This window comes from Rhineura floridana, chromosome 14 (assembly GCF_030035675.1).
Source record: "Rhineura floridana isolate rRhiFlo1 chromosome 14, rRhiFlo1.hap2, whole genome shotgun sequence".
Taxonomy (NCBI): Eukaryota; Metazoa; Chordata; class Lepidosauria; order Squamata; family Rhineuridae; genus Rhineura; species Rhineura floridana.
Window position 1 is genome coordinate 15,274,192 of NC_084493.1, and position 14,411 is coordinate 15,288,602.

General features: G+C 44.0%; 1 protein-coding gene across 7 annotated transcripts in view; it reads right to left on the minus strand.

Moving 5' to 3' along the window:
- Window positions 1–706: 706 nt before the first annotated feature.
- Window positions 707–14,411, minus strand: part of ARNT2 (aryl hydrocarbon receptor nuclear translocator 2) — a 211,745-nt gene continuing 198,040 nt past the window's right edge. For all 7 annotated transcript variants that reach the window (XM_061595760.1, XM_061595761.1, XM_061595764.1 and 4 more), the window contains 4 exons: window positions 10,286–10,424; window positions 9,128–9,293; window positions 3,048–3,184; window positions 707–1,076 (listed from right to left, as the gene is read on the minus strand). In XM_061595760.1, the coding sequence (XP_061451744.1) occupies window positions 978–1,076; window positions 3,048–3,184; window positions 9,128–9,293; window positions 10,286–10,424 (541 nt within the window). In that variant the 3' untranslated portion in view covers window positions 707–977. The remainder of the gene's footprint in view (window positions 1,077–3,047; window positions 3,185–9,127; window positions 9,294–10,285; window positions 10,425–14,411) is intronic.

A 14,411-nucleotide genomic window follows, 5' to 3' on the forward strand; every position in this document is an offset into this window, starting at 1 on the left:
TTGCCATTGCCATGTGTCTCCTCGTATGGCCGGTGGAATGGTGTTCCAAAGGGCATATAGGGATTTCACAGCCAGGTAAATGTGTGACCCGTCCTCTTAACTTGAAGCCCTACAATATACTGTTACCTTTTTCACACACATCTCTCCCTTCTGATGGACTTTCCTTGCATAAGTAAGATTAAGAATCCAAAATCCAGAACCCACAAGTTCAGTTTGTACAACACCAGATATACAGATAGTATTAAAATGTACACACGTTCAAGGCTAGCTGTGTTAAAATGAGATTGGAAAGGTGCTAGAATCTCGTGCCAGAAAGGCTAACAGTTACAGAACCTTACATTCAAACTGGCCTAAAATGACCATAAAAAGATCAAAACGGCTTTGATCTATGTTGTCAGGAAACAAACAAACAAACCCATGTGCAGGGCCAAGAACAGATATTCTCAACTGTTCTGCTACTTTTCCAAGGACCACCAGAATGGAGCTCATTGACCACCAGTGGTTCTGCGGACCACAGCTGGAGAGCTTCAGATCTAGAGGTCTTATTTTCCAAGTAGCATGCAGAGGGCTGGAGTGCTTATTTCATTATCTGTTTACACAAACAACTTTCTCTAAAGGGAAAGTTAGAAATGGTTCACATTCATATATTAAAGATCTGAGAGAAATTTCACAGTCTCCTCCCATCCCTCCCTCCCTCCCTCCCACGCACCCACCCCCAGATCTCAAATGGGAATGAAATACACAATGAATCCTTACATGAATGCTGACTGGATGGTGTTAAATTATTTCATGAGAACTTGCACGGTCAACACTTGGAAGGAAAGCAAGTTATTATCTGAAGTATGAGAATGGGGGGCTTCTTATTTTAATAGCTTCTATGATAATGTTAACACAGGGAAAGCAGAGCCCAAACTACGTTGGTATGTTGATTTCCCTCCCAGAATGTAATTTCAGAGGTTATCTTGTTAGGTAAAAATTTACTCAGAAAATGGAGGAAACATGCCCAAATCAGCAAAATCTTCAATGTTGTAATTGCCAGTCCCCTGTGTTGGATCTCCTGGAATGGGCAGCATGTCCTAGATGATAAAATAAAAGAAAAATGGAAATGTGATTTTTCTTGTATCCTTATCTAGGGTAAAACCAACTTTTTATCATTTCCCTCCCGAAATGCAACATTACCTTTGTTGCTTAGTTGTGCAGTAACCAATGGCAAAAACAGCAAAGCAAATTAGACAGGACAGCTTTTGGTTTAGAGGAACAAGTGCTCTATGCAAACCTCAGGGCTGGTGTCAACACCTAGCACCCTTGAGGAGCTGCTATTCATTCCCCCCATCAGCACCCCAGTAGGGCTGATACATGCTCTGTTGCTTCCCTATAATGGGCAGCTATGAGTTGCCATTTTAAATTTCCTACAATGCTCTGGAGTGACATAACAACAGATTGTGGGAAATATAAAATGGCACCGTGTAACCACGTGCCACTGCCAACAGGTAAGACCACCATCAGGGAGATTATTTGATAAACAAGGGGTAACTCAGAAGACACTTGATGAGGATCCCCTCAAACCTAGAAACTGGCCCTGCAAAACTGACAAAATATTCTGGATCATATTTGCTCTGCTCTCCACACGTGAGAACCTGGAATCCTTGGGCAGAGTAACCCAGTGTTACTCAGCCACCCTGTGCTGCTTGGAGCACCACAGCTAGGTAAGTCTACCAAGCCCTGCTGGGAGACTTAGGTGGCCCACTAGAGCAGGAGTTCCCAAACTGCAGTCCGTAAACTACCAGTGGTCCATGTGCTTCATTCAGGTGGTTCATGGTGTGTCTGTGGATTTATGGTTGAAAATGGGAGACTGCACATCCTTTGCATAAAATATTCATACTGATTTTAATTGTATTTGTATTTGCTTCTTTGTATTCCTTATACTGCATTTTATTATATTCCAATTTGAAGTCTATGGAATACCAATTGGAATACAATAATATATATATTGTGTTACTATATGTATTCCATAGACTTCAAACTGGAATACAATAACATACAATATATAAGAAATAAAAGAGCAATGAAAATACAATTAAAAATCATACACCACCGAGCAGAGCACATTATAATTGCCATAACAGGCAGAAAAATCATTAAGTGGTCTGCCAAGACCATTAGCAAGCGGTTTTCAAGCGGTCCATGGGGTAAAAAGTTTGGGAACCACTGCACTAGAGGACACCTTCCCAGGGCCCCCTTAAATCTGGAGCTGGCCCTGAACTGACGTTTCTGTAGCCCCATATACAATGCATTGCCATAATTTAGCCTGGATGTAACCAAAGCATTGATGACTGGCCAGATCATTTCTTTCCGTTCACTAGAAAAAAAAACGTTAATAGTTTGCTGCCTTTTAGAAGTACCCCAAAGGTCTCCTGCAAGAGACAGGTCATCTTGCCGAACCACATCAGGGGCCAGGCCTGCAACCAGTAATGCGTGGCAATGAGCAGAGCTACCTCATCAAGATTAGCCTTACCACAGCAATGGGTTGATTCCTCAGACGCTCAGTTTGCACAAAGCCCTAAGCCAAACCACGTCTTAGAATGACCGAGCAAATGTGCAGGTTCCCAGAGTGATTATCAGGCATGCTGCACTTCTCCTCCGGTCCTGCTGCTGTTGCCGTACCTGGAGCTACATTATATCTGAATCTGGGCTCGTGGTTTACCTCACTCCAGACAAGCCACAAGATATTGTTCAAGATATTGTTCAAAGAAGGTTTGTTCTCAGTTTATTGCTCGCGGTTGGTTTGGGAGAGACTAAGAATTAAATGCCTCTGTTTCCCTGGGAAACGGCTCCTTGTATGCCCTTGTGTGTGTCTAAGTGAGTCAAGACTATGGGTCTGGCCCTGCCTACTAAACTGCAGCCCCTGGCAGCTTTCTCCAGGGGTAATGAGGTCCTCCACCTGAAAGAGGTTCCTTGCCCCTGCTTCAAAGGTTGTATATTGCTTTGACTTTTGTTACAAATCAGTACAGTTGGCATCAAGCAATGACACTTTTGGCTGTAGTCACCTGGAACACTTCTGTCTGGCTAGTTTGCTGGTGAGGGTGCTGCTCACTGTTTTGCTGGTTATGGTGTTGGCTTTGCCACTGGGACCACACCTCTGAAGGCCTCCCTTGAAACTGTCCACTGCTTTGGCTGCTTTCAGCTGAAAAATAAAACAAAATTACAAGAATGGATATTTTGACATCTTTTTCTTTTAACTGAGCAAAATATTAATTCCTGCCAACCTTGTGCTCATTTCTCTGTGCTTAAGGTTTACAGTGTTCCTTCATGAATTCAGGAGCATCTTCCCCTTTATAAAGTTACACGCATGCCTGCAAATGTGCACACTCACGCTCATCACTTGTTAAGGTCAGAAGGAGAGGCTGTGCTTTTATTCTCTCTAGCCGGGAACTGAAAAGGGCCTTTTCTGTTATGGCTCCTCAGCCCTCAAAAGAGACATACCAAAATCCAACTCTGCAGCCATTCAGGAGGAGTGTATGTGTGTGTACATATACATATATATACATAGATACATACATACATTTGAGCAGGATATAAATTTAATAAATATAAGTAACTAACTAACTAACTAAATAACATGACATAATATAATGCAGGCATCACAGATAATTGAGAGGCTTTGCCTCTTGTTTGTTTAACACTTGTTTGTTTAACATCTTATAAGAACATTGCATTTTACTGGTTTCTATGGATTTGCTAATTGTGAAAGCTGCCTTAAGCATCTTGAGAAAGTAGGAGGGACTGGATATAAATGGTATAATAAAGACATAAGTGCTATTCATAAATGATCAATAATTTGATCCTGTTTGAAACCAAGGAGTGGGTTGCAAATGTATAGAACTTTTTTAAATGCAAAAGGAAAGAGAAAAAACTGGTCTTGTATTAACTTCTGTACTTTTAAGAGGAAGATAAAATTTCTCCTTAATAATAATAATGCTCTGAATTAACAGGCACAAAACAGGTGTTTGCCTCTCACCGACATGCACCTGGAATCCTAGCAGTACTGTCAGGATTGGACTTTAGGGCAGAAGTCTGGGGCCCCACTCAGCAGAATGAACAGGATGGGACCAGACACAGCAGGGCTGGCTTACCGCATTTTGAAATAAATGAAGTAATATGCATTGCTACCTTAAGAGCAGTAGTGTAACTAGCTTTTCATGTGGCCTGTGCAAGGTTTTATTTATTTATTTATTTAATTTAATTTATATACCGCCCTAAGCCCAAGGGCTCTCTGGGCGGTGTACATACAATAAAGCAATCAAAATATATAAATACAATAATACAATAAAATCAAACCAACAAAGGTAAACAAAATAATCAAACAGTAGCAAAATACATCAAATACATTGTCAGCTCTACACTGCATCAGCAGTGTCCGGGGGGGCTGGAAATTCCTGGGTCTTTGGCAGGGAAGGAAAGTCCTTAGCCAGCAGTCGGGTTGTAAATCTGCCAGGCCTATCCGAAGCGTACTTGCCGAGTCAGAAGTTCAGAAGCGAGGTCAGTGGAGGTCCGGGATCAATTGCCAAGGAGGTCAGTCAAAGAGATGCTGCAGGGAAACTAGGTCTACACAAAGCCACGCCTGACGTTGCAGTCAGCAACAAACTGCAGCCAAGGTGTGCCTTATAAAGAGCAGGATGGACAGCAGGTGTGAGCCCTCAGCGTTTGGGCCTTAAGGAGACAGGCCTGCCTCTCTTCTGCCTGACCTTCTGCTGTCTACGTTCTGCAGGTGAGGGGGGAGTATCCTGTTCACTGTCTGTGTCTGGCTGCAGGGCCTCTGCTGTCCCTGGGGTGCTCTGCAGCTGAGGGGCAGAAGGAGCTGGATTCTCAGGAGGCTCCTCCGTGTCTCCTGCTGCTCCTGGGTCTGCTGCTGTTACTCCCGAGTCGTCCTCATCTGAGGAGTCCTCTGACGGGGCCATGACATACATATACTAATACGCATTAAAATGCCTGGAAATATAAAAAGGTTTTCACCTGGCGCCGAAAAGATAGCAGCGTCGGCGCCAGGCACACCTCATCGGGGAGACCATTCCACAGTTCGGGAGCCACAACCGAAAAGGCCCTATTTCTAGTCACCACCCTCCGAGCTTCTCGATGGGATGGTACTCGGAGGAGGGCCTTAGATGTTGAGCGCAGTGTACGGGTAGTTTCATATTGGGAGAGGCGCTCCACCAGGTATTGCGGTCCCATGCCGTGTAAGGCTTTATAGGTCAAAACCAGCACTTTGAATTTAGCCCTGAAACAAATAGGAAGCCAGTGCAGACGAGCCAGAACAGGTGTGATATGAGCGGACCTTCTTGTCCGCGTCAACAATCTGGCCACTGCATTCTGGACTAACTGTAGTTTCCGAACTGTCTTCAAGGGCAGCCCAACGTAGAGCGCATTGCAGTAGTCCAATCTAGAAGTTACCAGAGCATGAATGACTGAGGAGAGGTCGTCACTGTCCAGATAGGGACGTAGCTGGGCTACCAATCGGAGATGGTAAAAAGCATTCCTTGCCACTGAGGCTACCTGAGCCTCAAGAGACAAGGAAGAGTCGAAAAGAACTCCCAAGCTACGAACCTGTTCTTTCAAGGGGAGTGTAACCCCATCCAGAACAGGGTGAACATCCACCATCTGGGCAGAGAAGGCACTCACTAACAGCGTCTCGGTCTTGTCTGGATTAAGCTTCAGTCTGTTAGCTCCCATCCAATCCATTATAGCGGCCAGGCAACGGTTTAGTACGTTAACAGCCTCACCTGAAGAAGATGAAAAGGAGAAATAGAGTTGCGTGTCATCAGCGTACTGGTGACAACGCACTCCAAAACTCCTGATGACCGTACCCAGCGGCTTCATATAGATGTTGAAAAGCATGGGGGACAGTACCGATCCCTGTGGGACTCCACAATGGAGAGTCCAGGGTGTCGAACAGTGTTCCCCAAGCACTACCTTCTGTTGACAACCCACCAAGTAGGAGCGGAGCCACTGCCAAGCAGTACCCCCAACTCCCAACTCCGTGAGTCTCCCCAGAAGGATACCATGGTCGATGGTATCAAAAGCAGCTGAGAGATCAAGGAGAATCAACAGGGTCACACTCCCCCTGTCCCTCTCCCGACAAAGGTCATCATACAGGGCGACCAAGGCTGTTTCGGTACCAAACCCAGGCCTAAAACCGGATTGAAACAGATCAAGATAATCAGTGTCATCCAAGAGCCCCTGGAGCTGGCCGGCCACCACCCGCTCCAGAACCTTGCCCAGGAACGGAACATTCGCCACAGGTCTATAGTTGTTCAAGTTATCTGGGTCCAAGGAGGGTTTCTTCAGGAGTGGTCTCACTACCGCCACTTTTAGGCAGTCAGGGACCACTCCCTCTCGCAAAGAGGCATTGATTACCTCCTTGGCCCAGCCGGCGGTTCCGGTCCTACCAGCTTTCACCAGCCAAGAGGGGCAAGGATCCAGCACAGACGTGGTCGCCCGCACCAGTCCAAGGATCTTGTCAACATCCTCAAGCTGCACCAACTGAAACTCATCCAATAAATGAAGACAAGACCGTGGTCTGGATGCTTCATTGAATCCAACTGCTATAATATTGGAGTCTAAGTCCCGACGAATGCTAGCGATCTTGTCTTGGAAATGTCCAGCGAACTCATCACAGCGGGCTACAGATGAATCTATAGTATCCCGAGGGCCAAGATGTAAAAGCCCTTGTACAGTTTTAAAAAGCTCCGCTGGGCGAGAGAGTGATGCCTTAATACTGGCAGCAAAATATCTCTTTTTTGCTGCCCTCACCGCTGCTGTATATCGCTTAGAGCAGGCACTTACCAAGGCATAATTGCATTCGTCAGGAGTGCGCCTCCATCTGCACTCAAGCCTCCTCCTCTCTTGCTTCATCGCTCTCAGCTCCGGGGTATACCATGGGGCTGTATGAGCTCTACATAGGAGGGGGCGCATGGGAGCGATCGTGTCAACCGCTTTATTTTTGTATTTTTGGGCCCCTTACTTTTTTGGGGGGGGAAAAATAATAAAACAAATACGATATAACAATTGTTTATAAATACTTTTCATTTCAGCAAATCCATTTCAGGGGCCCCTTCGCCCTGTGCCCATGCACCTGTCTAGTTACGGCACTGCTTAAGAGGGCATTTCTCATAAGACCATTCAGTCTAGAGTCAAAACTGACCTAACTGCAACATCATTGTGGAGTCCCAAAGGGAGCGCAATTTGCCTGTCCAGTCTCGACACACTGTAAGCCTACGCCCACCAATTACATCGGTTGAACAAATCCAATCTTGCCCAACTTGACCCTATCCCAGGATAGAATAGCCAGCTTGAATAAGAACAGCTTCCATCACTCCTAGAAGATGCACAGGCTCAGAGTTTGGCAAGTCTTCCATGGAAGGGAAGAGAATTCCAAAGCTGGGAGGCAGCCACTGAGAAAGCCTCCCCATGTGCCCTCGGCTCAAGGATGGTAAGCTAAAGACAGCATTACAGTCAATCATTCTTTAAAAGTATCCAATTCATAACAACTGAATTAGGAAACACATCCAAAATCTAGTAAAGCCAAAGCAAAGGACTCTTTCCCAATGAGAATATCTTGGCTGAATTTTGAGCTTCCTACTGTGTGACTTAAAAACAGTAATAATACTCTTCTTGCTTACTATAGGATTTGGCATCTAAAGTGATCTCTCTTCACCTTTTGTTCCTGGCACTTGCATCCAAGCTGCTACAACTGATTCATGGCCTGTCCTGAATTATCTGCTAGAGATGCTGTGCTCGAGATATACTCTTCAGTTTGCTGACATAAGAAAACATCCATTCAGGCTCTCCCCCGCTCCCCTCAACACCGACAGCATTTCCTCCAAGTGCAAACAAAAGCAGACTGCCAGATGAAAAGGCTGAAGGTGGATGCGCTCTGTGATGACCACTGTTCTGAGCACCATATATCTCCTCTGGCCCAAGGGTAGCCAGCATGACACCCCTCCAGATGACGTTGGACCACAACTCCCATCATCCGTGACCATCGGCTCTGCTGAGTGGGAATCATAGGAACATGAGAAGCAGCCTTATGCTGAATCGGACTGTTAGTCAATCTACCTTAGTACTGCCTACACTGAGTGGCAGTCGCTCTCAAGGGATATTCCTAGCCCTACCTGGAGATGCCAGGGATTGAACCTGGGACCTTTGGCATGCAAGACACTTGCTCTATCACTGAGCTACAGCCCTTCCCTAACAAAGGTATCTGATGGGAACCAAACTGGCTACCCCTGCTTTAAGACAGTGGCCCCTATACACACACAGAACAGAGAGATAATGGCTGTGACCGTCACCTCTCAGGCTAGTAAACATACAATCATGCATCCTGTTTATTTTCTACATTTATATCCCGCCTTTCCTGCAAGGAGCTCCAGGTGGTATAAAGGATTCCCCCCACATCTCACTGTATCCTCACAACAACCCTGCAAGGTAGGCTAGGCTGAGACAGTGATGGGCCCAAGGTATACATTGTAATGGTCTTTGGCTACATGAAATAAAGGTTATGACTGACTGGCCCAAGCTCACGGCTGAGTGGGGGATATGAAGCCTGGGTCGCCAGTGATTGTTCCTTCAATACAGACCAAGCTGGTCTCTGGTTGCTCATCCTTATTTACCAGTTTAGCTGCTTGGCTAGTTATATAGCCACACCCTACATTAAAAGCACATGGCTTCCCCCAAAGAATCCTGGGAAGTGTAGTTTGTTAAGGGTGCTGGGAATTGCAGCTCTGTGCAGAGTAAACTGCAGTTTCTAGGATTCTTTGGGGGAAGCCATAACTGTTAAATGGTATAAAAGTGCTTTAAATATCCAGCATGGATACTGCTTGCCTATTCAAACCTTGTTTTGCCTCCAGACCACACTAAACCCTGACAGTTGCACAGAATAGTTGGCTTGGGTCCTCACTGTGGGCTTCCCGTTGGGGCATCTGGTTGGCCACCATGAGAACAGAATGCTGGACTCGATGGGCCACAGGCTGATTCAGCAGGGCTTTCGTGATGTTCTTAGTAAGTTGAAGAAAAAATCATTCTTGTACAATGAGCTTTTATTTAATGCACGGCAGCCAGGTTTCATACCTACCAAATCCTGTTGTCCTGTTAGCTAGGCTGGAATAGGCATTCCCGCTTGGAGAAGAGGTGGTGGGGCTGGACAGGGGGCTGTAGGATGCTGGGTCAGCTGGGTAAGTATGGCTGGTTCCAATCGCAAAGGGTGAAGACTGAGCCTTGCCAGACTGGGAAGGAATTTGCTGAATGGGGGAGTGAAGACACAACAACAACATAAAGATTTATTATTTTTCCTGCAGCTTTTGACACAGGAACAAAGTGGTGCAACAGACCTCAGCAAGGAAAGCCTAGGTGCAAAACAAGCATCTTTGCAGAGCTAATTAGGTGGATTGCTGGGCTTCAGTGCATGGCCATTTAAGTTCAAGAAACCTGAAGTATATTGCAATGTTACACGCATAGCAGTTGCCCTGCCACAAGGTGCTTATTTTGTCCTCTTAGGTCAGGGGTGAGGAAACTTTCTTAGCCTGAGGGCCACATCCCCTTCTGGCAACCTTCCAGGGGCCACATGACAATGGTGGGTGAGGTCAGAGGCAAAAGTGGGTGGAGCAACAGATGCAAATTTTACCTTTGTACAGTAGGCTTCTTTCTACACATAATACACCCCTCTCTATGCTCCAACGAGGGAAGCAACAGGCAGTGTCAGAATTCAAGGACACATTCCAGCCAGGCAAAACCAATCAGGGTGCAAAGCAGGGCCAGTGAGAGATGCATCCTGGGGAATGTTCCGAGGGTAGACAGAGATGCCTCAACGGTTGCATTTGGCCACCAGGCCTGAGGTTCCCAACTCCTCGCCTAGGTTGTTCAGAGCTTGCTCCAGGTTTTGTGGGGCCTTTGGATGAGATAGGCTCAATAGGGCACCCTCTCTGAGTGGGACAAAGGTTAGTTCTGCCACCCTGGACTCCTACTGGGAGGAAGGGTGGGGTATAAATATAATAAATAAATAAAACTGCATTTGGCATGGCATACATCTGTGTAAGACAAGTTGTGAAGCCAGCTTTCAATTTGACATGTGAATGTGAAGTAAAAAACAATGTAAAATAAATAAATAAATTCAAGTTGAAGTCCCTGCACCATTTGGTTTGGTGAGTGCATTAAAGGGATTGATGCCCAAACATGAACTTATTCTTTCTTTCCCAACAATTATAAAGAGACACCCTTTAATTAACTATCCTACCTGACCTGGGAATGGAGGGCGACTTCCCGTCCAGGCAACTTGACTCTGATTTAGCTGGCGAGAGATCTGGGACAGGTTCTGGCCTGTTGATGAAGATGACTGGATGTCATTGACGCCAGGCACGTGGACCACAGATGAGCTTCAGATAGAAAGAACAGAAATGGGTTTGAAGGTACAAGGGTGCTCATTGGGTTGTATCCAATGCTAGACCTACTTAGAGTAGACTCACTGAGGTTCATGAGCATGACTAACTTAGGTCCATTAATTTCAATGGGTCTACTCTGGGTAAAACTTAGTTTGCTACAACCCATTGTTTATAACAACAGCTTTAATATAGTTTACAATCACCCAGTAAACCGGTCAAACAATTCAATTTTTGGGAAACACAGAATACAACTTAAATGCAAAATATGTACACCATTGCTCTTACTAGACTGAATATCCCAGAATAACTCTTTCATCTTAAGTAAACTGTTTCCTTAAGTAAACTGTCATGGTCACAACTGTAAATTCGGCAGGTTTTTTGATTGCTTTGTTGTCTATATCAACCATCAGTAAAGATATGTAGAATGCTGAAGGAGTTAACAAGGAAAATATAAATGGCTGTTGTAAGTCCTTATACAACTTCCAGTTGTAATTTGTGCCACAGATCCAACCACCCAAGCACCACATGGACACGATATATCAGTCAATGGCATCCCTCCGAAATGTCTATCCACTGAATGTGATAAAAGAGCATTTAGCAATTCGAGAGAAAATTCTCTGATATTTAGAAACTGTTGAACTCCAAAAATATTTAGCTGCCAGAAATCCCAGCTTAAAATCCAAATTGAGACTTGTAGTTTATTCCTCCTGATAAATTTGAAATTTTGTATTATGTATGCTTTTATAATTGAAAATTGCCTTTAGACATGCTATGCGGTAGGCAACAAATGCAAATAACAATAATGTCATAACATGATTAATTTTGTTATGTTGTGTATTTTGTAGATCTTTGATATTTTTGACTGACACCTTAGATTTAACAAATGCTTTCATCCTAATTTGCTATGTATTGTTGCACACTGACACTTTCAGAGTGTGTAAGACGAAGGAATATCTGTCTTCAGAGATGCCCCCCCCCCCGTGTTTCTGTAGGAGTCACTAACCTGGGTATGCCTTCTGGCTGGAAGTAGCAAACCCAGAGAAATTACTCGTGCAGAGATACAACAGGCCACATCTGAGGATGGACCAATTCTGTGGCATTTCTGAATGATCTAATGATATAGTTGCAGAAGAATTCCTTCTACCTCTTGCCCCAGAGGCTTGTTAAGAGGAGGTATGGCTAAGAGCAGTGAATCACAGAAAGATGCAACGGGCATCCTCTTACACAGGCAGACATTCTGGACTCACAGAAGACTCTTAATTATTTAACTTAATTTATTTCTCATGGTACATTAGCACTGCGCTCACGGCAAACTCTAGTGTACTCTGGCAACAAGTTTTGGAAATGGCTACACTAACAGACCCAGAAAATTCCAACCAAGAGACTCAAATCTTGGCAGCACTTGCATAAAGTTTGAGATGAAAACAACATCCCCCCTCCCTTGCAGGTGTTTTTAAGCTCCAAGTATCCTCTTCAGCCTGCTTGAGCACACATAGTAGACTACATTCTTTTCAATCCGATCCAGTCAACCTCCGTTCTGTCACTTTACACAGACTGGCCAAGACAGAACTGAAGGCTGGATTTGATTAACATATTTGCTATGCATTATATCTCCAACCCCTTCTGCACTGGTTTGAAAAAGGATGCTATTCATAACGCTGCACTTAATTTTAGCAAAAACAAGTGCTATGCAGCCTAATGGATCTATCCTTATCCACTTCTCAATTCACGATCTGTTCTCCATTTTTACTTTATTCTCTTCGAAGAACAGTAATGACAACACTTCACATTCATTTAACAAAAGCCAAGTGTTCAGAGTGCCTTGCAGATATTCTCTCAGTAATCCTTAAAACCTTCCTAGGAGGACCAAGGTTCAGTGGTGGAGCACAAGCTTTATATCAGGCACAGGGAACCTTTGGCCCTCCAGATATTTCTGAACTACAACTCCTCCTAAGTCAGTTGTAGAGAACCTTTCTTAGCCTGAGGGCCGTGTTCCCTTCTGGGCAATGTTCCAGAGGCTGGGCCAGGGACGATGGGAGTTATAATTCAGCATCTGGAGGGCCAAAGGTTCCTCACACCTGTTTTATATGAAGAAAGGTCCTGAGTTTAATCCCTGGCACCTCCAAGCAGGGCTGCGAAATACTCCTGCCTGAAAAAGCATGTGCTGTATTGCTGAGCTATGGCCCCTCATTGGTGGGCAGAGAGATTATGTGGCAGGTCATGTGCCGTGAGGACCACATGTGACATTCTAAAGAGTAGGAGAGGCATGCCCAAGGCCCATTCCTTTATGTTTCTGTGTTTCATCTACACACAAAGTAAAACAGTCCACAGTTATGTACCTTCTGGGAAGACCCAGACTACAGTTTTTCTGAACTTACAGAGTAATCTTATGCATGACTACTTTGAAGTAAGCCCTACTCAGTTCAATGAGACTTACTCTTCCAATAAGTGATTATAAACATGTATAGGATTGCAGCCTTAGCAAAGCTCATCATCACAGACTTTGTATCTAGTTAAACAATCCTGGACAAATGCAATACATAAATTTCTTACTTTGATTTCCATGATATGATGTACCTTTTAGAATTTCCCTGAATGGAGGATTGAATCAACATATACTGTCTAGGCAGTTATGTTTTGTTATAAATTTGTCCTGTACTGTTTATTAATCTGTTGCTGGTTTGAAGAAAAAGGGGGATCCGAGATCTCCTTGACTATTTCTGTTTTCATGATTATGTAATGTTCAAAAGCAAATCAATACTTATTAACTTTACTTGTCTGACTTTTATGTCGAAGACGCCCAACAGAATAGCATATAAATCTAAGCACAACCTTCAAAGAAGACAATTCAAGAAATCCAAACCTCAGGATGGCAATCAGCTGCACTATAATGCAACTCCAGCTTCACATATTGGATCTAATTAAAACATATTTTAATCCTGGCAATATCCTCTAGGGTTACTTACTGACTGGTTTTTCATTCAGGCAATAAACAACAAGGAAGGTTTTTCTTTCCAAGAAAAGCATTTCCTTCCCAACAACACTATCAGTTATACGGTCAATACTCAAAACTAACCACACTCACTTCTACAAAAACATAGCTGGCATTTAATTTCAAATTTCTTCTCCTATGCAACTAACTGGTATAAATGGTGCTCTCTCCTCTCCCGCCCCCCCACCTTCTTTTAATTGCGCTGTCTGTATCACCTAGTTCTTAAATTTAGGGTTGCAACCCTATTTAATAAAATATTGGGGCCTCTCCAGACTATTGTTTTATTGTGGGCATATTCTGCAACATGCTCTTTTACATAATAATGTTGTGTTAGTGGTGGATTTATTCTGCTTTATTTGTTGTTCTGTGATGCTTCCCCAATGCTACCACATCATTGCTATCCGGAGGTGCTACAGTGCAAGAAAAGCGGAACAAAAATAAACCAAAATACGTGTGGTATAAAAAGTTAAAAGAATTTCAGTAGGAAATTACTGACCAGAAAAGCAGTGCGATCACCTCAAAGCCTTTGCAGGCACAAACAATATTGAAAGCATGACCACATAAGACCACCCTGATAGCATCATTAGCACAAATCATCATGAATATGCATTCAATTATTTATTTATCTGCAATATTTATAACCTGTAATAATGTAACATAAGCTCTCTGGACAGCTTCTAATAAACATTAAAACAAATAATGCAAATGAGAAAGCAATGCAGTGCACTTAGATAGCAATGGCACTCAGGCTTTCATGGACATTGTTGAGCGTCTATCCCGTTAGGTCAGGAACCATGAACATAAATGTGATGTGCAAAACTGGCGTAGCGCAGTGACTAAGATAATGAGCTATGAATCAGGAAGTTCCTGGCTTGAATTGTGTCTCTGCCATGAAACCACCAATTGCAGTTGGGCAATTGTCAATTGGTTTATGATAGAACTTTTTGCCTGTACGTGCAGCCCCTTTCACTCCTCCCTTCATAATGTGA